General features: G+C 47.0%; 1 protein-coding gene across 1 annotated transcript in view; it reads left to right on the forward strand.

Moving 5' to 3' along the window:
- The first annotated feature begins 19 nt into the window (after positions 1–19).
- Positions 20–24,758, forward strand: part of SZT2 (seizure threshold 2 homolog (mouse)) — a 58,386-nt gene continuing 33,647 nt past the window's right edge. The window contains exons 1-22 of the mRNA XM_009709212.1: positions 20–115; positions 289–462; positions 826–996; positions 2,886–3,017; positions 5,127–5,286; positions 5,756–5,862; positions 6,031–6,241; positions 7,315–7,485; positions 12,846–13,077; positions 13,734–13,863; positions 15,156–15,298; positions 15,943–16,095; positions 16,438–16,552; positions 19,109–19,314; positions 19,714–19,938; positions 20,346–20,424; positions 20,788–20,885; positions 21,147–21,315; positions 21,809–21,923; positions 23,335–23,448; positions 23,934–24,134; positions 24,254–24,366. Coding sequence (XP_009707514.1) covers positions 20–115; positions 289–462; positions 826–996; positions 2,886–3,017; positions 5,127–5,286; positions 5,756–5,862; positions 6,031–6,241; positions 7,315–7,485; positions 12,846–13,077; positions 13,734–13,863; positions 15,156–15,298; positions 15,943–16,095; positions 16,438–16,552; positions 19,109–19,314; positions 19,714–19,938; positions 20,346–20,424; positions 20,788–20,885; positions 21,147–21,315; positions 21,809–21,923; positions 23,335–23,448; positions 23,934–24,134; positions 24,254–24,366 — 3,315 coding nt within the window. The remainder of the gene's footprint in view (positions 116–288; positions 463–825; positions 997–2,885; positions 3,018–5,126; positions 5,287–5,755; positions 5,863–6,030; positions 6,242–7,314; positions 7,486–12,845; positions 13,078–13,733; positions 13,864–15,155; positions 15,299–15,942; positions 16,096–16,437; positions 16,553–19,108; positions 19,315–19,713; positions 19,939–20,345; positions 20,425–20,787; positions 20,886–21,146; positions 21,316–21,808; positions 21,924–23,334; positions 23,449–23,933; positions 24,135–24,253; positions 24,367–24,758) is intronic.

A 24,758-nucleotide genomic window follows, 5' to 3' on the forward strand; every position in this document is an offset into this window, starting at 1 on the left:
AGGACATGTCTTCCTTCTGATGAAGAAAGACTATCGCATCTCCCGCAACGTGCGCCTCGCCTGGGTCCTCAGCCGCCTCCATCAGGTCATCTGGGCTGTGCCCGAGCCGGAGCTGGTGAGTCGGTGTCCAGGGCCGGGTGGTGTCTCCGCGGCCTGATGTGGCAAGCTGGCTCTGTGCCACTCAGGAGCAGCTGGACCCTGCAGATGATTTTGACCCAGTTCCTTTCTCTGATTCTTCCTTTGGCTTGGCTTGATGTTCTCTCATGTGCCATTTACTTGTTCTTGCAGGTAAAGTCAGAAAATGAACTTGATGTTCTCAGCATCCTGCCTAACGGGTGGCAGCCAGATGAGCCTGTCCAGCCCAGGCCCTATCTCCTCGTACCCTCTACACGGGTCACCTTCCTGGCCCGCCAGTACCGATTTGTGATTGAACTTGATCTGAGCCCTTCCACAGGGATTGTGGTAAGTGCAGAAACTACCTCTTGGGGGTGTCCTGGGTTAAAAGGCTGGACCCATTTTATTTACTGAGAAGGCTTATTCCTCTCTGTGTTAGTCTTAACTTTTGCCCACGAGGGCAGCATGCATTGCCCACGAAGCCTAGCTTTTCCCACGAGGGCAGCATGCAGTGCTCCTAGCTAGGCAGCTTAATTGCAGATCCTGTTTCGCTACTGAGTGCTCAGTGTGTGATTTTTGTTTACAGGGAGCTGTTACTTTAATCTACCTGCCATTGCAGAAGGATGTTTGCTCTTGGCTCTGCATGGTAGGGCAACCAGCAATGAAAGTTCTGGAAGATGAAAAAGCTGTTCCCTTTCTCTGTTTCTGTAGGATGACTCAACAGGGGAGATAATTTTTGATGAAGTATTTCATGCCCTTTCCCGATGCTTGGTGGGATTGTTAAGACCCTTTCGTATCCCTGGTTCAGACATTATCTACCAGCCAGAAATCTTTGTCACCATCCAGGCCTATTCCTCCATCATTGGCCTGCAGTCTCATCAGGTAAAGTTCAGCCTCTCAGCTGGCATGGCTCAGCTTGTGAGCATCTCGCTATATGGGCTTCCTGTGAACACAGAGGGAAGTGGGGGCATATGGTAGCGGCACTCTGTTATCTGTGATGCTGCAGACTGGTCTTATTAAAATGTGCAGCCTGGTGCGGTGGGGAAGTGTGTGTGAGCAACTTCTCCTTTCTGGGCAAGAGGCAGAGGTTTCTCCTGGGAGAGCAGGGCCTGACAGAGAACACCGCTCGCAGGCGCAATCTCAAGAGTTGGGCCACAGGGAATATTTCCCTCAGGTTGAATGTGTGCTTGTTGTGTTGTTTTGTTTTGTTTTTAATTTCTGTTGATTAATTCTTTTTGGCCTGTTGTAATTACCTTGAAGCATTCAAGAAGAGCTGAAGTGCCCAAAAGCTTGTCTGCCTACTCCAACTGTGTAGCAGTGGTTTATTCAAAGATAATTGCCTCCTCCTACAAAACTTACTCTCTTTTTGTGCTGGTATGAATATGGTTATCCTTACTGGAGAGAGCAACTGGCCCCAAGGTTGAGATTATCAATGAGATTTTACTTGAGCCAGGGCAGGTGTGTTTAATAAATTGAGTCTGGTTTATGATGCCAGTGTGGTTTTTGTTGTTTATCATTGATCCCTTCCCCCTCACAGTATTTGCACCTTATTTTCACATTTCTGATGGTATATTTCACCCCTTTGCTAAAACCAGAGAAAGTGGGTGGTAACAGGAGCAGCCAGTTAGTCAATGCTTGCTCCCTCCCTCTCTCTCCCCAACCCGCCTCTGCCCAAGCCTTCTGCGAGGCTGCAGCTTTTAATGGTCCGTGTAGTGCTTGAAGAGCGCAGCCATCGCTTTGGTCCATTCTTCGGTCCTGCCAAAGTAAGCATAGCAGGAATTTCTCCATTTGCCAATGATGTCTTGTCTGTCGTCTTGTCCACCTATCCTGCCGACACCATCAGGCTCGCCTCAGTCTCTCGCCTATTTACACTAAATTGAGCAGTCTGAAGTTGCTGCGTTTTTCTTTTTTGGGTTTCTCTAAAGACCAATTTATTGTATAAGGCCAGGAATTATGATCTCTGGATACAACTGGTTAAGCTTTGTTCTGTTTATGGAGAAAGAGGTATAGATGTGTATCACTGATCCAGGAAAGTGTGTTTATATTGTAATCATTTACTTTTCCTTTGTCATTATGAGATCTTGCCCATCTGAGGTTGAGGGGATATGGATAACATGCAGCATCCCACTTGTCTGTTGAGTTCTTTATCTACACATAACTGCTTTGCCTCCTGGTTGCAGACAGAGATTGCCTGTACAATGGTGGCATCTGTAAATAGAAGTGTAGTGCTTGTCAGCTTGGAGAAGTTGCTGTGGTGGCAGGCTCACTCTGTCACATCACTCAGCCTCTTTTGTAATGTGCAGTCTAATTTTTTATTTTCTTTATTTCAATGTGCTGCTCCTTTATCCAGCCACTTGCTGGAAGATAATTGTATCCATCTATAGGTGAGTTAGATTAAAACAAACAAGCCTTCCTTAGAAACATCAGACCAGAGTTAATGGCTTCTAACAAGGATCCCACATCGCTTTCTCCTGACAACTGCTTATCCTGGAAGAAGGCAGATGAAGTAGAAATTTCTTACCCATGATGGAGATTTCCCAGAGAGTGATGTGAGCATCTGCTGCGGAGTGCACTGCAGATGCCACGAGATGCTGCTGCTCACTGGCAGTTGGCCCTGAGCAGGAATAGTGAGAAGAGGCCTGTCCTGTACCTGTACTTTGTCAGGGACATGTCTGAGCTTCACTGTGCAGAACTGTGTTCCTGTGTATTGTTTTGGGGGCTGGTGCTCCAAAACCTTAACTTGATGAGTGACATGTGTGTCCTTGGGCCAGGTACTATTCCAGGGCTGTCAGCTGGACGAGACAAAGCGAGATGCCTTTCTGCACCAAGTTTACACACAGCTATGTGCCTTTGAGAACAAAGTGGCAGAGATGCTCCAGCAACAGTATGAACCCAAACCGCAGGTGAGGAGGGCAGAGGTGGTTGAAGTCTCTTGAATCCCTGGAGATTTGCACTCTGAGGCCCCTCTGGGGTGGGGTGGCAGGAAGAACAGTGGTGTGGGTCTGGAGAAGGAACAACTAAGGGGTTTGTAAGATAACTTTGTGGGTTCCATTAATGAGACATCAACACTGGGGAAAGCAGAACCAATAAGTGTTTAGAAGGACTGATGAGAATGGTTACCTTCCCCAAGATTATTGTGCAATAAAGCAGCCTGACTTCTTGTACATCACGGGACAAACTGTAGGATGTGCTTTCTCTCTGAAAAAGATGGTGGGAGGGGTGATTATGCCCATATCATTAATCTGTAAATAGCTGTGAGTATGCCTTTGGCCCTTGTTACATTGTGTTGAATGAAAATACTTCCTTGTTACCTTGAAAACTGACCATGAAACTGAATAAACAGCTGGTGCAGTTTCTAATACTCCTTGAAATCTGTGGCAGGTGCTGTTTCATAGCCACAGATACAGGTATCAGCAAATTAATGATAGCATTATAAACTACAGCTTCGGATGATGTTAAAAGTGAGACTCTCTAGGGATTCAGAATGTCTATGGATTTCTCATCAAGGTCGTCTCTCCTGATCTTGGAAATGAAGAACTTGAGGATTGTGATTACATTGTGATACTGCCATGTTCACATGGCAGTTGCAATTGTATCTATGGGCATCCTTCTTACAGTCAAAGGCATTATTGGCCTGGCTGAGGTTATTTAGTTCTTATTTAGCATTAGTTATTAGAGTTTGGGCAAAAAGAAAAAAAAAAAAGTCAAAATCAGATGAGCAAGAGGTTCCTGGTGATCTATTGCAGTTGCATATCTGAAGTGCTTCAGCTCTCATATTCTAGCTGAAATTTCTATCTTTGAATGCTAAGGCTGTCAATCCTGGAACAGAAAGAAGATTGAAGGAGGTAAATACCTTTACTAATGTGTCCAGCTGGTGTTTTTGCAGTGCTTTGTATGCATTCCTACTTGATGCAGTATTCCTCTCATGGTAAACTACTCTGTAACTTCTTCCATGCAAATGGAGGAAAGAGACGCGCTTGCAGGCCAGAGGGACTGGCAAGTCCTGCCACAGGCTGTGGAGTGGAGGCGGGAGGCCCCAGGGGAAGGGCAGGGACTGAAACTTTTTTTACTTTTGAAGTTGCATTAGCTGTATCGCTGTCAACAAGCGTCTGAATTTAAGGCATCTGGCAAATTAAAGTGATGGATAGTCAGATTTTTTTGCTCATAGCCACAGACTGCTCCCATTTGTACAGAACAAAAGTTTAGTTAGTTTTAATTTTTTTTTTCCCGGCTGCAATCATCTGTAGCTTTGCAGGGGAGGGTCTCGACCATTCTCTGCATGAGCAGTGAAAATGAAGCAATAGTTTATTACATGGTTGAACTGCCAGAGCCTTCTGGAAATGAGGAGACTATGAACACAGTAGGTTCCTCATCAGTCTAATTATACAAATTTCAGGGTTGCCTGGGGGATATTTTTCATAGAACATGCAGGAGAAGCCTACCTGCATTTACTTATATCAGCACTGCATAACGAGTGCTGTTTGAACAGAGTTAAATGTGTAGGTACTGGACTCTGTCCTTACAAGGCTCCTTACCCCCTCTGCTGCAGTACTTTGTAAGTGAGACATATGTGTCTCTGTCTCTCCAGTGTTTCTGGGCTTTACTTGAGTAGATGCTGGGTAGCTGCAGCTTCTACTAAATGACAAGGAAGAATGAGGTATTCACTATCTCTTTAATTGGGAACTGCTTTGCTCTGCAGAAGAGCTTTAGTGACCCCAAAGCATCTCATCTTTCCCCTTCTGTAAGAAATCAGATTATAATAAAGCTCTGAGCATGTTGTCTCCTTCCTCCACCTCCAAGGAGCTTTGCCCAGCTGTTTTAAGGGGCCCAAATGACCAGGACTTTGAAAGCACCTGGAAATTAAACCTAGAAGTGGAGTCTGCTGAAGTACACCAGGGCTGTGGTACCATGGGGCTGCTAAACTGAAGACTGGGAGAGTGAAAACTAGAGCTAGGCTGAAGTCTGCCCCATGGGGCCTGTGTGGTTGGTTTGTTTTTTTTTCACTTTTCCAGGTGGATTTGTCACCCCTGAGCCAAGAGAGCCCTGGTGACATACAGGAGTCGTCTGGGAGGAAGCCCAGTGTGTCTGTTGTCACTGCCGATGTTGGCCTTGTCAGCATGGTCCGACAGGGGATCCTAGCACTGCAGCTGCTGCCCTCCAACTCCAGTGCAGGTTGGCTTCATCCTCTGGGTTAAGGTTTGCCCGGTTGTTTGCGAAGGGTTGTATTCCTCCTGCCTTAGACTGAGATTAATTTTAAAAGGGCTGGTGCATGGACCCTTCTGTTAGAGATGAAACTTCAACAGCAGCTTTTGCTCTGCACTCTAAGGGGGAATTGTGGTGGGAATGGGGAGGACAACACTGCACCATGTGCCATGTGTCAGCGTTAGGGAGTTCGTGAGGAAGCACAGCTGTGACCATTGCTTGGGACAACCCAGGGTATGCAGAGCTGTTCTCTGCCTGAGTGCGTTGCTGTACCTAGTCAGGAAGTTCACTAGCTCCAGAACGCCTTGGAAGCTCTAAACCAACCTCAGGATTTTCCTTTGTACTTTTACCCTGCCTAGATTTTGTCTCTGGTGGATATACTGGGAGAGTGGTAGCTGGTTGAGAGGAAAGATGCACAAAGATACTGCTTTGTTTACAGGTATAATAATAATTACGGATGGTGTGACTAGTGTCCCTGATGTGGCTGTGTGCGAGACTTTACTCAACCAGCTCCGCAGTGGCACAGTGGCCTGCTCCTTTGTACAGGTATGTCTGCCATTAGCAGGGATTGTGGGGGCTGCTGCCTGGCAGAGGGAGGAAGGTGGGTTGTTGTCAGTGGCGTTCACCTCCAGAGGTGAAGAGGGAACTTCTCTGCTTGTTTGAGGCCCTTACCAGTCCTCTGCCTTGTCCTTATCTTCTTTATCCATCCTGTAGGTGGGCGGTGTCTACTCATATGATTGCAGCTTTGGCCACGTTCCCAATGTGGAACTGATGAAATTCATCGCCATGGCCACTTTTGGTGCTTACCTCTCCACGTGCCCTGAGCTGGATCCCCTGAACCTGGATCTGAATGTGTATCATAAGGCATTTCTGCTATACTCCTTTCTGCGTACTGGGGAGTCCCTGAATCCAGAATACTACTGTGGTGAGGAATGTGCATGTCCTCCTTCCAGCAGGTGTATGTCTTACAGCACCTCTCTTTGGGCTGACTCCCCCAGGCTTGGTTATGCTGATACTCTCCCTTGTCCCCTCTGGGCCATGCCTCCTGTAGGCTCTGGGCACTATTGGACCATGCAGCCTCATCTGTGACTCCCCTCCTGGTTCCAGGGACTGGATGGATCAGGGAAAACCAATGTCCCGCTTTGCACTGTTCCCCTTTCTGTGGACTTCACTCAGCAAACTGCAGTTAGGCCCGGTGTGTTGGAACTTGGAGGGGATGAGAAGCTCTTGTCTGACCTTTCCTGCACACTGGCTAGCTTGCAAATGGGGAGGGTCTGGAGAGCTTGTTCTAATCGGGCTTGCAGATGGCAGTTTGGATTTAAAAACTAGACCCCTGAGAACTGTCCCAAATTCCGTCTTGGTTGTTCTTATTTTGTGGATGTTAGTGACTGAGAGTATGCCAGGTGAGATTAGTTACCAGTAAAATGTTGAAATACCTTTTCATGCCCTGGCAATGTGCTGGTGCCATCTGCACTTTCTGTAACTTGGCAGCAGAAGTCATGTGCAGTGACAAGTTTGAAGAGAGCTGGCCTGGGACTTGGGAATGTTGAGTCTTAAAAAGATCAGATGTTAGTGCTTTAAACTTAAGACTTCCACATCCTGATGCCTTCTAGAAAGCACCTGGGAATTCAAGGTTTTCCAGGAAAAGGGCTAAAGCCCAAAAGCTTGCTGTGCGGCTGTTGCAGCAGCTGTGCAGTTTCTGCCTGTCTAGGCTAAATATGTAACTCCGACGCATGCCTTGTCACAAAGGCTGTCCCAGAGGAAGCAGGGCCTGGCATCTCACCCTGCCCGTTTCCCAGGCCCCTTGGCCATGCTAATAGACCTGTTTGCTGTGTTGCAGAGTCAGGAGTGGGTGTAAGTGGTACCTGAAGGATGCACTGTTCTTCAGGCCAAGGAGTGTTCCTGGCAGCTTTTGTAAAGCACTTTGGGAGGGCTTTTGCTGTGCGATGATGAGCAGGGGAGCTGCTCCCTCACAAACCCGATCTCTGCTGTTTGCAGTGTCCCAGCACAGACTGTTCAATGAGCACCTGGTGTCTGCAAGCAGCAACCCTGCTCTGGCAATGAGGAGGAAGAAGCACACTGAGAAGGAGGTGCATGCTGACCTCGTAAGCATTGTCTCAGTCCGGCTGCGTGAGGGCTACAGCATCCGTGAGGTCAACATCACGAAAGGTGACTCAGCTGCGTTGCGGGCTGGAGGCTAGGATAGGACTCTCTTCTCAGCTGTTTAGAGGGAAGTGCAGGGTCTGACATCTCAGCAGAATGGCTGGTATTGTGGAGGAAGGAGCCATTTTCTCCAAACTCTAAGTTTGTTTTCATGAATAATTGCCTGACGCAGGACTGTCCGGTATTGTTGTGCACTTCCCAGGCTCGTCGTCTGTGGCTCTAAGTGCCTGGGGAGGAACAGACAGACTGGGACCCTCTGTATCTTGGAAGTGAGTCCCCACAATTGCAGGGTAACTAGTGACAGAACTTGGGGTTTTGCAGAGTTTTCTGGAGTTTCCTCTGTATTTCTCCTTTTGTCATCTCTTTCTAGTCCTTTGCTAGATGCAGTCCAAAGTACTAAACACAGAGTTGAGCCTTTTGGTGCAACAGATTTAATGCCTCCAAACTGCAGTCTTCCAAAGGAGGGAATTAGGGGAAACAGGGATATTGTTAGGTGAAAATGCTGGATCAATCAGGCCCATGACCAATACTAGGACAACATAAAACCATCCAGTGGTCTTGTTCTCTCATCTGACTTACTAGAGATGGTGGCACCTGGAGTGTGAGAACTAGCTGCTGACTAGGGACCTTGAGGGGTTTGAGTATCCCAAGGAGTGCCAGTAAACCCTACCTAATTTTCCATCTCCAGCTGTGACTAGTGGTAGTGCTTTAACTGAAGGGGAGGTGAAAAAATCCAAATGCAAGCTATGAATTGCAAGAAAGAGAAGAAATTATTCTTGACCGTCACAGTGACCAGCAGGAGGCCTGGAGGATGGAACTCTTAAAACGCAGTGTAAACTTGTACAACACATGGTGATCTAGTGTCTTCACTATTCTTTTGGGGATATTAGTACGCAGAATATGTTTTATGTCAGAAAATCAAAGTCTGTGATATGACTCCAAAATCATTCCAAACTTGCCATATGATATCTTCTATGAATTTACTATGGTCTGCCTTAAAAACTGTGTAAATATCTTATGCCACTGCTCTGCTTGGAAGATTGTCCCAGAGCTTAGTTGCTAGCTTCCTTTCTAAACTCAGTCAGACCAAATTAGACCTGTGTGACTTTATTATCCTTAATTAAGTTTATCCTCCTCTGGCATTGCGTAAGCATATTTAAGAACAATGCCTTTCTCCTTGTAACCTCCCTTTTGGCAGGTTAAGCAAGCCAATGTTTCAGCCTCCATTTGTAAGGGCAGGCTTTCTGTTCTGTTTATTCATCTTAATAGCACTTTTTTTCTTTCCCCCCTCAGTTGTTCGCTTTTCACAGTTTGGTCTCATATTTCTTGCAACAGTTGATAAGAGTGTTGTAAATGTGGTTTATCGGTGTCTTGTGTAGTAATGCTAATGCTTCCCTGCTTCTGAAGTAAAATACCGTATCTGATATACCAGGAATCACATGAGCTTTCTCCATGATTGCATTGCATTGTTAGCACAGAAATCCCTGCATCTTTCACACACCTTTACTTCCAACCGATGAGTCCTCAGGGATGTTTTATTGGTTTTTGTTTGTTTAGTAGTCCCTAAATGTGCTGTTCTTCACACTGTTCCTGTGTGATGACTGGGAATTACAGTTCTTTTGGCTTGATGCTTCTTACAAACTGTTTGGATCTAAACCAGCTTTTTTTGGGAAGGTTGTTAACAATTATATTAGGTGGGATAATTTCTAAAGTTGGTCTTCCAGGAATACCCGTAATTTCTTGTTTCAGGAGTTTTCTATTAAAAGTAAGAATCTGCTAAGGTTTCTCACTGAGACAGCTCTTCTAGTATTGTCTGCAGAATGCTTTCACTAATCTCCTGTAGGTGTGGCATGAGATACTTCCCTTAAATCCAGGCAGGTTAGGTCCATTGCACTCTCCTTGTCTAGGAAAGACTATGAAACAGTCTGACAAATGAGTTCCTATCCAAACTGTGCTCAGTATTGTGTCTTTTATCCTTCTATGCACCAGTTCACTTACAGCTTGGACAGCGCTGGAGAAAGAGCCCTTCTTTAATCTGGCAGCAATGGTGAAGTGCCCTTGGTGACTGTGAAGTCCTATATAGAAATGCTGGAAGAGGTAGCAGGTGTGAATCATTCAAGAAGCAATCAGACAAGTTCACAATGTACCTTTTTGTACAAAGGTGTAGCTACAACCTCTAGCTCAGGTTATTGTAAAGCAGCAAATTCCTGGACTCTGGAGGAATGTATCGGAAGTATCACCACTTCTTCACCATGCTCCCTGCGCTTTCGTCTAGGTATCTTCCTGCTGCCTTTTAGCCCTTGGAATGCTAAATGGATCGGTCTTCCATTTTTACAAGAGCAGAGAGCAGAAGGGCAGCTGCATTGGATCAGAGTTGCCTTCTGTGGTGAATAGCTATGGGCAGGTGCACAGGCAGGAATAAGAATAGGGTAAATGTGCACTATATATCCTTTCTCGTTTCCTTTTTTCTTCCCTTTGAGCACTCTCTAGCTCTTTGCAGCTCAGAGACTCCCTGAGCCAGAAAGACTTCCTGTGTATTTTCATGAAGTTTTTTTAGAGGAATTTAAAAATGAGATGTCTGAACTATCAAAAATACAGTGTGTATTTCTATGCCAGCCTTCAGAATAGTAGCAGATAATGTTACTTAGACTTTGGAAAGGCTAAATGCTCTGGGGAGTTGCTGGCTGTGATCAGAAAAATTGTTGAACTAACATCTTAAAGTAGGCTTTACAAAAGTTGGAGACACTTAGACATTCAGCACTGCCTCTGCTAAGGAAAAACATGTTTGGCTAATCAGGGCTCTGTGGGCCATTCTGTAAAGAACTGTATAACAAAGAACAGTTAATTAACCTGGATTGCCAAAAGCTTTTGCCAAAACTTGCAAACTAAAGGCTATTAAGGAGCCAGCTGGCTGTGAAGCAAGAGGAAAGAGTGCAGTTGTGGACTTTGACACTGTCGCTTTTCTGCTTCACTTTGCCAAGGGCAAAATAGAATAAATAGCTAGCTTTGTGCTCAGAGTTGCCTGGAGAGGTTGTTTGTGATATTTATAAGTGCTCTGGTTACCCTCACTATTTGATTTTTAGATATTTAGGCATTTAGAAGGCTACTATGGTTAGTTAGGAATGCAGAAGTGCTTGCAAAAGGGGGAGGATTGGAAGGGAGAGAAGCTGTGTCTGAGAAGCTGTAGGGCCATGGCATGTGATGGAGCTCAGCTCCTCCCCTGTTTCTTTCTGGGACAATGTCAGAGGGTTGCCCTCTGTAACAAAAAAAATTCTCACTGACTATTTTGTGTTGCTGTGTGTTGAGGAGAGCCTGGAGGACATTTTTCAGAACTTCATCTTCCTCTGTGAATCAGTCCAGCACCAAAAATGGCTGGGCACGAGCTGGCCAGTGAGAGTGGCTGTTTTCAGTGTCAGGAATTGAGAAGACAAAGTGAGTTTTCTAAAAGACAGAGCTGGACTTTATGAAAGAAGTCAAAGCAGCAAAAACTTTTATTGGCTGTAAAGTCAAGAACCAGAAATAGATTGCTGCGCAGTAAGAACAAGCTGAAGATTCATCTAGGTATGACTTCAAACTAAGCAAATATTTTGCCTGTGTTTTTAGTTTTGCTTGTGTTGGATTGTAGGAGTAAAGCCAGGATGACTAATGGAAACACAGGTGGAAGTGGGAAATATTTTTATTAATGATCTAGGCAAAAAATGTAGGAATTTATTTATTATGTTTGCTGTTGATGAATTAGGCTTTGTTACGAGAACCAAAATATTGTGCAGAAAGCAGTGGAAGAGCACTAAAGCAATGAGTGAAGTGACAGTATCAAATGGAAAGAGACAAATTTTGTAAATTCTTGTTTATCCTCCCTGATAAACTAAACAATCGTCATATGGAAACAACAGATGGTACAACCATGGCAAATGCATTTATAGGAACACAAAGCACCCATTGTGGAAAATACAAGTGACCTTAAATAAAATCTTAGCAGTCCCTCAGATGAAATACAGGTGAAATATAGTATACACCTTTGATCACCTTTGTTCAGGAAAGGTGAATTCTTGAGGTACAAGAAGGTCTGGGACTGTTGAGGGGAATGGATATTCTATCATAGGCTGATGGCCATGGCTTGGTTTAATGTGCACAGTAACAGCTGAAACTGGGTAAGGATTTCCTCCCCTAGCGCACACTCCTTGTCAATGTCATGGAAATGAAGCTTCTCAGAATAAAAATAATTTAATCAAAAAAACAACCGAGCATGAATTTGGCATGTACTCTGGAAGGTTTCTTCTAAACATTGAGGGGGCAAGAGTACTCTGAGGGAGCCTCCTAGCAGGGACCACGGGAGCAATAAGCAAGATGACTCTAAAATGGAGTATAATCAGCCTGTGAAGGGGATGGCATGATGTGCCTATGACAGCAGCAAATGCAACTCTGCAGGAAACATAGGATCCAGGCTGATGACCTGTTCGGACAGTTTCGAGCACATCCAGTCACTTATCTTACAAATGCTGCAAGTCTGGCAAACTACAGAGCAGGTTGGACATCAGAATAGATGATTGAGCAGTTGAAACAGCAGCGTGGCACTGTTATAGAAAGTCATGTGTTTCTCTGGGTTGTTTTGGTACAAATACACATGCACAGTCAGCAAGAGTATGACAGTTTTCTGCTCTTCTGATTCAGTGAGGCTTGCTGTCAGGTGCTTGTGTTAATCTTGCTAAAGATGCAATGGCCCGCTTAAAGAAAAAGGTAAAAATATACAGTTTGAAGAGTGGGTGAATATTCATTCTTAACTTCTTAATTTTGGGAGGAAAAGAGGGTAAACATGGTGAGAAGCCTTTGGTTCTTGAAGTTCTACATTGCATCAAATCCTGTCTGTGCAGGAAGAACATGGAGTTTAATTCAAGAATTGGGCCTCACCTTCCAGGTTGTTTATGATCTGGGCCCATCATGTCCAAGTGTCCATGTTTCTACAATGGGATAGATTACCTCTGCAGAGTGCAGATGAGAAAACTTTATAGCTTAAAGGCCCTGCTCATCTGTGCAAAGCAACAGTTTTCTTGGAAACAAAGATGAGGCCGTGAAGTAGAGAATCCATTGCAAATGTCAGCATATCCTCCGAGTTTCAGTTGCATTCTCTAGTTTAGACACTACATGTACATTTAAAGAACTGGTCACCGAATGCTGCTGTGTAAGCAAAGCCTCCCTCTGTTGGGGAGGAGTGAGAATGACTTCAGCTAGAGGAAACAGTTGTTAGATTACTTGTCCCTCCTTATAGCAATCAAACAGTCTCACAGTACTTGGGAGTCCCTGGTCAGAGATAAAGCTCAGATGTGTACCAAACAAACACTTGAATTTGCTCCTCTGTTCCCATGCAGGTGGATCTCAGCTGGAGGTGAAACTAGTGCTGCTTTGGAAGCATAACATGAGGATAGAGTACTTAGCTGTGACACCGTGGCCCCTGGACCCATCAAAGCGCAGCACATGGGTAGAGGTGACCATGGAGGGAAGCTATGACATCTTGCATGACATCAGTTGCACCATGAGGAAGCCTATCACCAGTCTGTACCGCACTACAGTCATCCGGCGCTTCTGGAACACCTTGCAGAGGTGAGCCGGACCATCCCCAGCAGATCTCAGTGTTTGATGTAACCAAGAAATTCCTGCCTCGTCGTGCTGGGGCATGGGTTGTGCAGGTGGCCATCCCAGGCCAGGGTCCCAAAGGAATGTGCTCTGAGGAAGAGGCATGACTGGTGACAAGCTTGCCATTTAGCAAAGGAAAAGACTTGTCCTGTGACCTAGTTTGTAAGATTACTTCACGGTGAAGGTATTTTTGCCCCTGAGTCCTGGTCCTGTGATGCAAACCTTAACTCTGACTGCCATCCTATGGAGGTGGTGTGTTCTTACAGCACAGCTGCATGGTCACACTAAGAGCAACACCTCAAGTCTCTAGGCCTGAAGGGCCTGTGGATTATAACCATTTCCTGGCCCAGGTGACTGTTACTCCCTGCTATTTGGCAGATTCCTTTTCTAGCACTTCCTTCCCAGCTTTCATCATCCTCCTTATATATTAGGCTGTTACACTTGAACTCCCTTAACGTGCTCTTTGCAATCAGGCATTGAATCCCAGCATTGCCCTAGAAAACTATGTTGGTGTAGGTGGGCTCCCAATACATAGGGAGTGCTGTGTGTGCAGATGCTGGGTTGACTGGGGCAGCAAGGGGGAGAGCGTGGGCTTTTGCGGCTAACTGCCTCTTCTCTTTCAGCATCAACCAGACAGATCAGATGTTGGTTCATCTGCAGTCTTTTGACACAGTCCCAGAACACTTCACCATTCCTGAAAGCACCAAGAACGGGGTACCCCTCTTCTACATCCCCCCAGGCTCCACCACTCCGGTATGTTCCCTCTCTCTCCCATTTAATGTGGGATAGCTTGTCCCTCCTGCCTGTTCTGTCTTGCACCAGGGGATGCGGAGTCCCAACAGGCAATCAAGATCTTCCATAACTCTCAGGCTTCATCTCTTGCTCTTTGTCCTGCTCAGTGGCAGAGTTCAGGTGCAATGCAGTGCCTGCGAACATCCCATCCCATACTTTTTCCCCTCTGAGACATCACCCTATGTCTTTATTGCTGCGACTATACCTCTAAGCCCCACAAGTCATCTCCTAAGTGTGCTGTGAAGCCTTATGCTGTGGTGATGTGATGTGTGAGACCGATGGGGAGGAGGCTCACACGCTTACTTTCGCTGTGTCTTTTCAGCGGATACCTCATATGTGTGAAGTTGCTGCTAGCAGTGTTGTGCCTGGGTGACGTAGCTCAGCACTGTCAGATGAAGATATAGGATGCGCTGAATAGTTGTTATTTAGTAGGCTCGTTGCTCTGAGCACTCATGTGGAAGGTGCAGGAGAGATACTTGTCATCTGCACAGCAGAAACTAAACAAAATAGGAACTAATAGTTTCCACTACAAAATTCAAACTCATTGAAGCTCACTGAGCAGAAGTGCTAGCATATTATCTGTTCCCAGCTAGCAGTGTCCTTGGCATTAGTAGAAAGTGACTAGCAGATATCAAAGCTAGGAGACCTTTAATTTAAGAGAACTATCTCTTTAATTTTATTGCTTAAGCCTTTTACTTCTTTAGGTTTGCGTAGTAAACTTTCACTGTGTAGGGTTATGTATCCCACAGTATATCTGGAGCATGCCATCTTATGGCTAACTACCACTTTATTTCTGTGTCAGCAGAGTTGCGGTAGTTGATGGAATCACAGTGTTACCATACAAACACATTAGAGTTGCCCAATGCCACCCATTGCTGGTACACTATTTGCATGAGCACTCTCGGACGAGTTATCTCAGTGTTTAATTGCTCTGCTGACACAAGCCATATATCCCCTTCTTAATCAGAAAGCACACCATTACATATGCCATCTTTTCCATGGTTGATTTACTTGATGCTAAGTAGTTAAATTCCTAATTAACTTGACATTTCAGGAACCTGATTTATTTTTGCTTACATTGTACTGCCTGTTTCAATGTGAAAGCACTTAGTTATTCTACTGAGAGGCAGTTACAGAAAGCCAGGGATGGGGCTAGCCTTCTAGACCTACACAGCTCAGCTGCTAGAGAGATTACTGCTCTCTGGATGGAACCAGACAGTTTCTTGCTGAATATTGCCCTGTCATTTTCTCAGGTGCTATCTCTGCAGCACAGTGGGTCTGACTCAAGCCATTCCCAGTTTGCCTCCTACTGGAAGCCTATCCTTTCCATGGATGCCAACTTCTGGCAGAGGTGGCTGCACATGCATCGTATAGTTCTCCTTCTGGAGCATGACACGTATGTAACTGGCAGGGCTGAGCTCATGTGCACAGTGTGGGCCAGCCTGGGAAAGCAGGGCATCCAGCTCAGTCCATTTGCAAAGTTGCAGCTGTCTTGCAGGTGCCTATGACCAAGGGAAAGGCCTCACTAATGGGACGTGGTGGATGGTGAAGGCTCATTTATCTGAGAGGGACTGTGGGTTGGGAGGTCGTCTTTGTAAGGATGGGGGCTGTTTTCAGGAGCATAATATGTTTCTCGAGTCCCTCTTGGATCTGGATTTCCTGATTGCAGGGGGTATGGACCATCCAGTTGGAACTATCCTGTATGTTTTTGTTTGCTGCTGGAAAACGTCTTTCCCAAAAGCGTTGCTTTCTTGAGGCCTGTCCTAGTTGCACAGTTATGTGAATAATAGCCGTATATTGCATGGAGAAAGAAACAATACAAGAGTGTGCTCTCTGTAAGGTGGAGAGACGGATCCTTGTGTGCTCAGGGAGTGTGGCTCTTGCCAGCAGGCACAGGTAGGGGAAGTGCTCGGGTATTGACTGCTGTGGAGGAATAAGGCTGATGTACCATTCAGAGGATGAGTTGGAGTGGAATTCTCTGGGCTTTGCAGGAAGAAGGGAAACTGTGATTCTAAAATGGCTTTCTGCCACACTCTGCAGGCCTGTGCCCAAGCACCTGCACACACCGGGCAACAATGGCCGCTACAGCACCATCCAGTGCCGCATCTCTCACTCAGCGCTCACCTCCTTGCTACGGGACTGGAGCAGCTTCGTGCTGGTGGAGGGCTACTCCTACGTCAAACTGATACACGGGTGAGTGGCTCTGAAGCAGTCCTGTGTGGGAAATTGGGCATATGGCCAGACCAAAGATCCAGTTAGACCAGTACGTTGTGATGGGCCAGAAGCAGATGTCTAGAGGAGAGGATAAGAGCAGGACAAGTGGGTATGAAACCCTATGTATTCTGAACTGCTGCCACTGCATTCCAGGCGCAGCCCAGAGGGAGAGGGAGGCCAACTGGGGGGTTTCTGCATACTAGAACTGATGTGTGTTGCTGCCAAGTTGTGTGGGCTGTTGAGCTCTGCAGAGCAGGCCTCTACACAACAGAGCAGCAAGATCTGTGCTATTTCAGCCCTGTCTTAATCCCTCCTCCCTAGCTCTGAGGATCCCACGCCTTCCTCATTTTATGTGGTGCGAATCATCTCCAAAGCTCCCTGCATGGTCCTCCGACTGGGTTTCCCCATTGGCACACCTGCACAGGCCAGGAACAAGGTGAGAGCTGGCTGGCTGCTTCCTGGGGTAGGAACAGAGCAAGAACAGAGGCAAGAAGCCTCTGATAACTGAGTCTTAAATGGGTGTGAATTTACTGTAACAGAAAGGGACAGTTTGGACAAAGCTTTCTGTGTTAAATCTGTGAAAGATCTAAACCCAAAGACTCAAAGATCAATAGTATACCTGGTCACATGAATGTTTTTCCCACTGCTTAATTCAGCTGTGGGGCTTGAAATGACTCAAGGTTATCTAGTCTATCCTTTTGACCAAAGCACAGTCAATACTGTCTGTCAGGAACAGCAGGTACTTGTCTGACTCATCTGTAAAGACCTCTGTGAGGGATATACTACATGTTCCCTAGGCTAACTGCTTCAGTAGGTGGTAAACTGCGTATGTATATTGTATCATTTGGGCAAGGAGGAGTTAGAGTTACAGTGCAAACAATGCCCTGTGTGAACAGTACAGGGAGAGAAAAAAAATGCAATACCCAGAAAATGTTTTAAAGAGATGTAGATCTCCTAGATAGGCTTTAGATAACCTCTTTGTACCAAAAGAAATGGGCTGCCCTAGTCAGATGCAGAAGGTGGGGTTAGCATGTGGACTGTTTCTCCAGCTCTAATGGCTGAGATGGATCTACGTGTTCCTAGGTAGAACAGTAAGTATGAGAAAGATGTCCTGCTATTGAGCTGTGTGAACTTTTTGTTATAAACAGGAGGTTTATCATTAAACCTTGATTCCTTTGTCTTCATGAAAGAAATCTTTAATTTGTCTCGCTTAGCTTTGGTGTTAGATTAGTCTGAGGAGAAGCTGACAAACATGGGAAGGACCATCTCTTTCTGAGATAATGAACCCAGATCACTAAGTGCTCTGGCACTCTGGAGGATCTGCCCTTTCATGTCTTTAGGGGATCTAGGCTTTGGGCACTGGTTGCTGGGCCAACACGTGGGCTGGTAATGCCAAGTGACAGGTTTTATGAAGGAGTTTGCCCTGGCAGATGTAAGTTAATACCTGTCTCGTGAAGGTGTGAGGCAGGCACCATACCCTGCAGCTCTGGGCAAGCTCCAGATCATTGCAGCAGGAGCTCTATGTAGATCATAAATTGTATCATGCACAATTATTTTGTTGTTGTTGTTTTTGCCTGCTGTAGGGCTGATTAGCTACCAAGTGTGGAGGATGGCAGTAGAACTTAACCTGCCTTTTTTAAGGGGAAGGTTTTCTTTGGTGTTGAGCTATTCAATTTCCAGTGTTTAAGGGAAGGAAAGCACCAGCTATAGTCTGACTTTCAGAAGACTTTTGGTGAGACTCCATATAGGGCACAATGGTAGAACTGGAGTGGGAATAGGGTGTCATAAACCAGAAATTGTCTTAGGGAACAAGGCAAGGAAATTGAAAAAGTGCTCTGTTCTCATTAGAGCAGAAACTGTTTGTGGTTTTCCCAGTCTTTTTACTAGACAAAGGGTAGGGAACTCATCAGGTAGCAGGTAGTGAGCTGGGAAAATCTGCAGAAATAGCACAAAGCTATTTGGCTTTCTCTGCCCTTTTAATCTATGTGCTTTGTGGACACCTAAGCAGCACAATGGTGGGCTGGAAGCCAGTATTGATAACAACAAAATAGCATACCTTGGATTTGGGAGCTTAAACACCATCACCGATTTTGTGTTATCAGTATGAAACCATGCAGGGGACCCAAGCGGCATCACAGTGCAGAAAAGAGCTCTGCTTAATGTTTGGGTTTGGGGACACTCTTTTCCTTGAAAAAGACATAATAGTGATGGGGAAAGTTACTGAAATAGTTAGTGTTGAGGAGGGAGATGGAGAGCTGCTGTTCTCCTGTTTGCCTACAACGGTAATGGAAATTAAAACAAGTTGAACAAAGGTCATGAGAAGAAACCTAACCATGGAAATTTCAAAGAAAACACTGGGGCATTGTGGGGATCAGATCCTGGTGTGTGTAGAAGTGTATTCAGAGCTGCGAAAAGTTAAAAAGAATAATCAGGAAGTTGTTTTGAAAGTATCTTGGAAAAACTTAACCTAAAAAATAACCTGAGCTCCTGAAACCTTCTACCATAAGTTTGACACATGACTGATAGTGAGGGAACACATCAGCTGTGGGAACAGTCTGGCTCTGTCTTACATGTACTAGTTTACATTTACTGTAGGCTGTTGAGGGGAGGAATGAGGGTGAGTACTCAGACTGCTTCTGTGGAGGAGCTGGCTTGCAATTGCTTTGTTTTTCATCAGAGTTATGGAAGGCCATTTCTTCAGCCTTGAAATCATCTTTGGGGTGTTTTTTTTGTTTTGGTGTTTTTTTGGACCTTTCTTTTGCCTTTAAAAATACTTTTTGTTGTTAAAATGTGGATCTAAGAGCCTTGTGTCATCTTGATCTTGGTCTTGCTAGTGCCTCAGAATTAAAATAACCTTTAACTCCTGCTCATCTGTGTATTCAAGGAGTGTTCTGTTGCTTTTAGTCAAGCTCTTGTTCTGGAAGCTTATTTTGAGTAGCTTATGTCTCCAGACAAAGGTGGTCATGTTTACCTTTTGCTTTTGCCATGACAGATAGTGGAGGAGTTACGGGACCGAATCTTGCAGCTGCGCTTTCCCCACAGGGTCCAGAGCAAGGAGGCAACTCCAAAAGCAAAGAGGAAGATGTTTGGCAGTAGTTCTCCCTCCAAGTCTCCACCTGTGGCTGGGGCCCAGTCAGCCCTCTCAGATAGACCTTGCCTCGTTGTGCTGCACAAACCATTGGAGAAACTACTCATCAGGTAGTGATGGAGATCCAGGCCGTCAGCACAGTCTCCTTGTCCTGGGAAGTGGGAGAGAGGAGGATCTGAGGATGGTGCTGCCAGTTGCAGGATGAGAAGCTGGTGCTTGTTGGAGTGGGTTTGGGTTGTGTGGCTGGGAATGGCAGCTGTGGTCTGGGAGGGCTGTGACTTGTAGCAGGGGGCCATGCTGAACAGGCAGATCTGTTACTCCTAACTAATATGATACAGAAGTAAATTCAGTTACTGCTGTCTGAGCAGGACTTTTTGCTGGGCTTGCCATGTTCTGCTGCTGGAGAGCTCTGTCCTGGGCCCAGCAAGTGAGCTGTGAATCCAGACAACTCTGGTCCTGAGCAGAGCATCCTTTCTACCTCAGTGAGCCATACTTCTGCCCTCTCCCAGGTATGAGAAGCTGCCTTCTGACTATCGAGCCCCCTTCATTCTCAACCTGGAGCATCCCCCGGTGTCTGGCCCGCTCACCATGGTGGCCAATCGTACTGCCTCTTCCACTCTGGCCTCGCTATCCCGTTACTTCTATCACCAGCGTTGGATCTGGAGTGTCCAGTCGGGGCTGGCACCAGCTGTGCCCATCACTGCTGTAGCCCAGCTCCTTTCCACACTCACAGAGTAAGTTGCACACTTGAACGGAGGTGTGCTTTCTCCAGCTAGTCCTTGGGATGCAGAGAAAGCAGAGTGGATGTGAGGCCTTATTATAGGTAACAGTTGAAGCTGCTATGTAGAGAGTTTTGGGCCTGTACACAGCTTCTAGAGCTACTTGGACTAGTGCTTTACCCAGTTCTGCAGCTGAGTTGAGGAAAAGGAGAGTTCTGGAAAACATTCAAAAGGGCAAGAGGTGTTACTGTGCCTGGAGTATGCTGATCTTCACACAGGCTGTCCTGTGCAAAGTGTCATATCTCCCCATTCCCTGTCTTGGGAAGGAGGGTGTTATGGGGTGAAGGGTACAGTCGCTCTTGTATTTAAGGCTTGCAGTATGGATAGAGAAGTCCTCCATGTGTCACTGTGTCTCTTGCCAGGGTTCGTCTGTCAGAGGGTTTCCACTTTGCATCCAGCGGGGATGGAATTATCAATATGGTGCTGGAGCTGCCCATACAGGTGAGGCTGGGTGCTGCAGTGTGGACACAATCCTTCATTGCTTCTTCAGAGGTAGATTCACCTTCCTGTGATGGGATTTCCCATCCACTTCTTGCACACACCCTTGACATGTACAGGGAGGCCTGCCTCCTCCCCTGAAGTAAAGCAGCTTGTGGGTTGGGCGTTTTCCTGTCTTCGTCTGCAGTTAGAAAGCTGCTTTACTGCTAGGGTCATGCTGTGCTGGAAGAGTTCTTGGGGCTGGGACAGGCTCCCTCTCTCCACCACTGTTAGTGGAGCTGAGTGACGGGGCTGTGTTGTGTAGGGGGCACTGGGTAAGCATGGGCTGTTGCTGCTGGCCAGGCTCATGCAGTGTCTCCCCTCCAGATTGACAGCTCAAGTGAGAGCAGCAGTGGCAGGGAGAAGCACACCTGTGTCGTCCAATACATCCTTTTCCCACCCCACTCCACCTCCACCAAGGACAGGTGAGGCTTTTGCCCTGCTCCCAGGGAGGGCTGGCAGCAGAGTCGTGGCTCCAGACTTGCCCTTGGCGGGTAGTGTGGAAGGAGGTAGTCCTCCATCATCTAGTACAGACAACTAGCTGTCATGGATTGATCACCAGTTAGCTGGGGCTTTGCCTGCAAACCTAGGGTTTGTGTGGCTGCTCTCACAGCTGTGAGGGTAGCTGCAGTGGGCTGCTGACTCTGGACCATCTCGCAGGATTTGCCTCTACGTCTTTCCTTCAGCTTTTCCACAGATGATGACAATGATACGGAGGTAGAGGCCATTGAGGTGGACACAGAACTGAATCTGGTCACTGAGTGCTGGGTAGAGCCACAGAGTGGCCATGTCCACAGTACAGCTGAGAACTGGAAGCACCTCCATGGCTTGCCCTACCAGAAAATACCTAAAGCGGTGAGTCCCTGAAGGGGTAGGGGCATGGGCTCTCTTGTGGAGGGAGAAGGGTTTATTGCAAGTGCACTGCAACACTGCAGGTGAATTATTGAGGGCCAGAAGAGATGGGAATGCTGTTAACAAAAGAACCTGAGATTTCTAAAAGAGGAGCTGGGCTACTGGACAGAAAAGGTTTCTGGATTGCAAGGCAGTGGGTGCAATGCTGCTCTGGGATAGGTGGAAAAGTACAAATTACTTTGTCAAGAGCCATTCCATTAGAGGGGAGCAAGCTGGGCCAGAGCAGGGATTGCAGGCAGTACTGCCAAGGTACCTCCTGAACAAAGCAAAAAGAGGCTAAAGGGCTGGTGGAGAAGGAGGGAGCAATGAGTGAGAATAGGGCAAGTCAGGGGATGCGATTATGGGTGTTTCCTCTCCTTGCTTTTAGACTGTTTTCTCCTGCATTTGGGGGTAATAATTCTGCTGCATACAGCTGAGCCTTGACTGCTTATTGCAGCTCTATCCCCGGGACCTTGCGTGCATTGCCACCATGCTGACTTTCGAGTACATCAGCCAGTTGTGCCAGAACAAGGAGTGGGTCTGCCCTCCTTCAGACACCAAAGCTACCGAAGGTGAGTCCAGCATATATGTCCTAGCAGGTTTGATGGAGCAAGAGGCAGCTAGGCCGTGAATGCCTCGGGGCCCGTTAGAGGTTTCTGGAAGGTGGAACAGGTATTTTAACGACGACTTTCTAGACTTTGATGGCTGTGGGTCACTTTGCATGTGTGCTAAGCTGCCAGAGAAATAGCTTCATCCTGGGAAGGCCAAAAAAGCATTGAAGCTTTCTGCCCAGGCTGGAGTGACTAGGTGACCCTGCTTGAGCCGAGGGGTTAGACCAGATGGCCTGCAGAGGTCCTTTCTGACCTCAACCATTCTGTAGTTCTGTGAGAGGGGCTGACTTCTGGAGCAGATGGGAGATAAGCTCACCTATACAGTGATGGGCAGGGTATGCCTGGGCAGGTGGTTGCACAGAATTGTAAATGATGTGAAGGAAGAGCTGCTCTGTTCTGTTACAAGACACAGTTTCCAGAGCAGTTTGTGGGCCGCTTGCTTTCTGGTGGTCCTTTTTATCTCTGGACCCTCTGTGAATGCTCCATTAGCCCACAAAGATAGGGAAGGGGACCTTAGGAGGTCTGGTCTGTCCACTTCCTTCAGGTTAGGATTGTGTCTCTGATCTGACATGATCAACATGGAGTTCATTGAGAACTCCAGGAGTACGTGGGGAGTTCACCATTGTCAGGCAATCTGTTCCAGAACCTCACTATTTTTGCTTTCTTGTCACTAGCCTGGATCTTTTGTTTGCTTGCTCTGCAGCGAATAGCACAGCACATCTTGGGTGGGTTTGAGGGAGCCAATATCATCGCAAAGGCTGAGGGCAGGACTTTAGAGGACCCTATTAGATCATATCGCTGGTCCTGTGGGAGGGCGAGATGGCCAGGAAAACTCAGAGCCTGGAGGGCAGAGATTCCTTCCTGAGGAAAAGGACAGGAAATGCCTGCAGGGATGTGCAGAGCCTGCCAGATGGGAGACCTTGAAGTCCTTGTCCCTGACTACCCTGGTAACTCAGGCTGCCTCTGTCTCCCAGCATGGCCATTGCTCTCCAGCAGTGTTACCTGCAACACTGATCTTCAGTTTTTGTCCCCTGGCAGGTCTGGACCTGAGGCTGTGTAAGGCCTTGTAGTGGCTCCCTGTCCCTCCTTGTATGAAGGTGGCAGTAAGCCCAGGGGACTCTTACAGTGAGGTTCCTCTCTGTAGGTAGCTCACAACCTGCTGCAACCTCTGGCAGGCTTTGCCCTTTCCCCACATTCATTTTTTGTATCCCTCTGCCTTCCTAAGCAGAGGGAGTTGGGGCAGTGTTGCTATGTACCTTCACTTGTGCTACCTGCACTGCATTTAGGGTTGGTACCATGCGTGTACAGGTGGCCTGGGAGGCAGGATTAGTTGCTGCACACAGGTATGTTACATTCCCAATTCTTGTTGCAGATCCAGACATGGGGGCTGGTTTTCGAGTGCATGAGATCCCATTCCAGTTCAACCTCATGAAGCTGTTGCCCAGATGCCAGCAGGTTGAAATGTTCTTCCTAATGCTGACGAAAGGTAGGTGCCTCTTCACCACCTGGCTCCTGTTGTCCTCCCTCCATGGCTATGGGCACCCTGCTCTGTGCATTTGTCTCCCTGGGCAGCAGGCGTGAGAGCTGCCATGCCTCTTTCAGTAGCTCAGTGCTGTTCTTGCCATGTCTACAGCCTCAGGGCTGTCCAGGTATATTGCTGTCTTTCTTGGGATGATAGTTTTGGAAGAGTTGCTTTTGAAAACATTAAACCTGTACTGTTGCTCTGTGGTGGTGGTTTCTTGTCTGTAGTCCCAAACATCTCACAGTAGCAGGGTGAGTCAGCGCAGGGTAGTTAATGATGCTGGAACTCCAGGCCTTCCCCACACCCTCCAAATCAGCCTTGCAGTTGTGCTGGGGGAAACTCCTGGCTGTGTGGAGGTGTCACTTTGCAAAGGGCTATCTCCCAGGGGCATGGGCAGGTGGTGGCTGTGGAGATGCTGTCTCTGAAGCTGCCATGGTTCTGTTTTGGAGCAGAGAATGAGGAGGTGACCAAGGACTCTTCGTTTGTGCCCAATGAAATGCTACTAAACCTCTTCCATGGCTGCCTGCAGCATGACCTCAGTGACCGGGAGATCCCCATGGCTGATGCTGATCATGTGGCTTTCATGGAGCAGGTTCTCCAACGGGATCGTGATGGCCATCAACCCCCCTTCACACTCCCTGTGATCAGAGGTAAGGGCCAGGAATGTGGCAGCAGTGACACTGGGAGCTGGGATGTTTCAGGAGACTTGCTTTCAAGTCTGTTCTTCAGCTGGTGTTTTTCAGGTTGGTTTCTCTGTGCTCTGTTTCAGAAGAAACCCTGAAAGCCTCTGGGACCCTGGAGCAGCAGGATGCTTCTGCATCCTATCATCTTGTTGGCAGCAATGGCACCAGGGATATGACTGGCTCCACAAGTACTCTGCAGGTACTACTACACTGCTGTCATTCTCGTGAGCCCCTTCTGAAGGCAAGGCGGCAGCTATTGAGCAGGAGAGTTGTTAGAAGGTTGAGAACAGATTGAAAGGCTGGTGTTTTCCTCACACTTGGCAGCAGTTTAAACTGTAACCTGTGGCTGAAGTCAAGCAGGAATCTTGGTAGGTACGCGTGTGGATAGTTGCACTCGCCATGGGCCTAGCCTGTTACAGCAGCACTGATGCTGTGCTGCACATTGCTCAGAAACCATGGGCAATCACTACCTGGAGGTCAGAACTGGCCCCAGCAAAGGTAGCTAGGCATCTCCTGACTGTGTGTGCTGTGTTTCCTGGAGCTAGGATGCTCCGAGAATAGTGCAGGGGGTGGCCAGGATGATTTCAGTGC

Source organism: Cariama cristata, unplaced genomic scaffold (assembly GCF_000690535.1).
Source record: "Cariama cristata isolate BGI_N322 unplaced genomic scaffold, ASM69053v1 scaffold41931, whole genome shotgun sequence".
NCBI classification, from domain to species: Eukaryota; Metazoa; Chordata; class Aves; order Cariamiformes; family Cariamidae; genus Cariama; species Cariama cristata.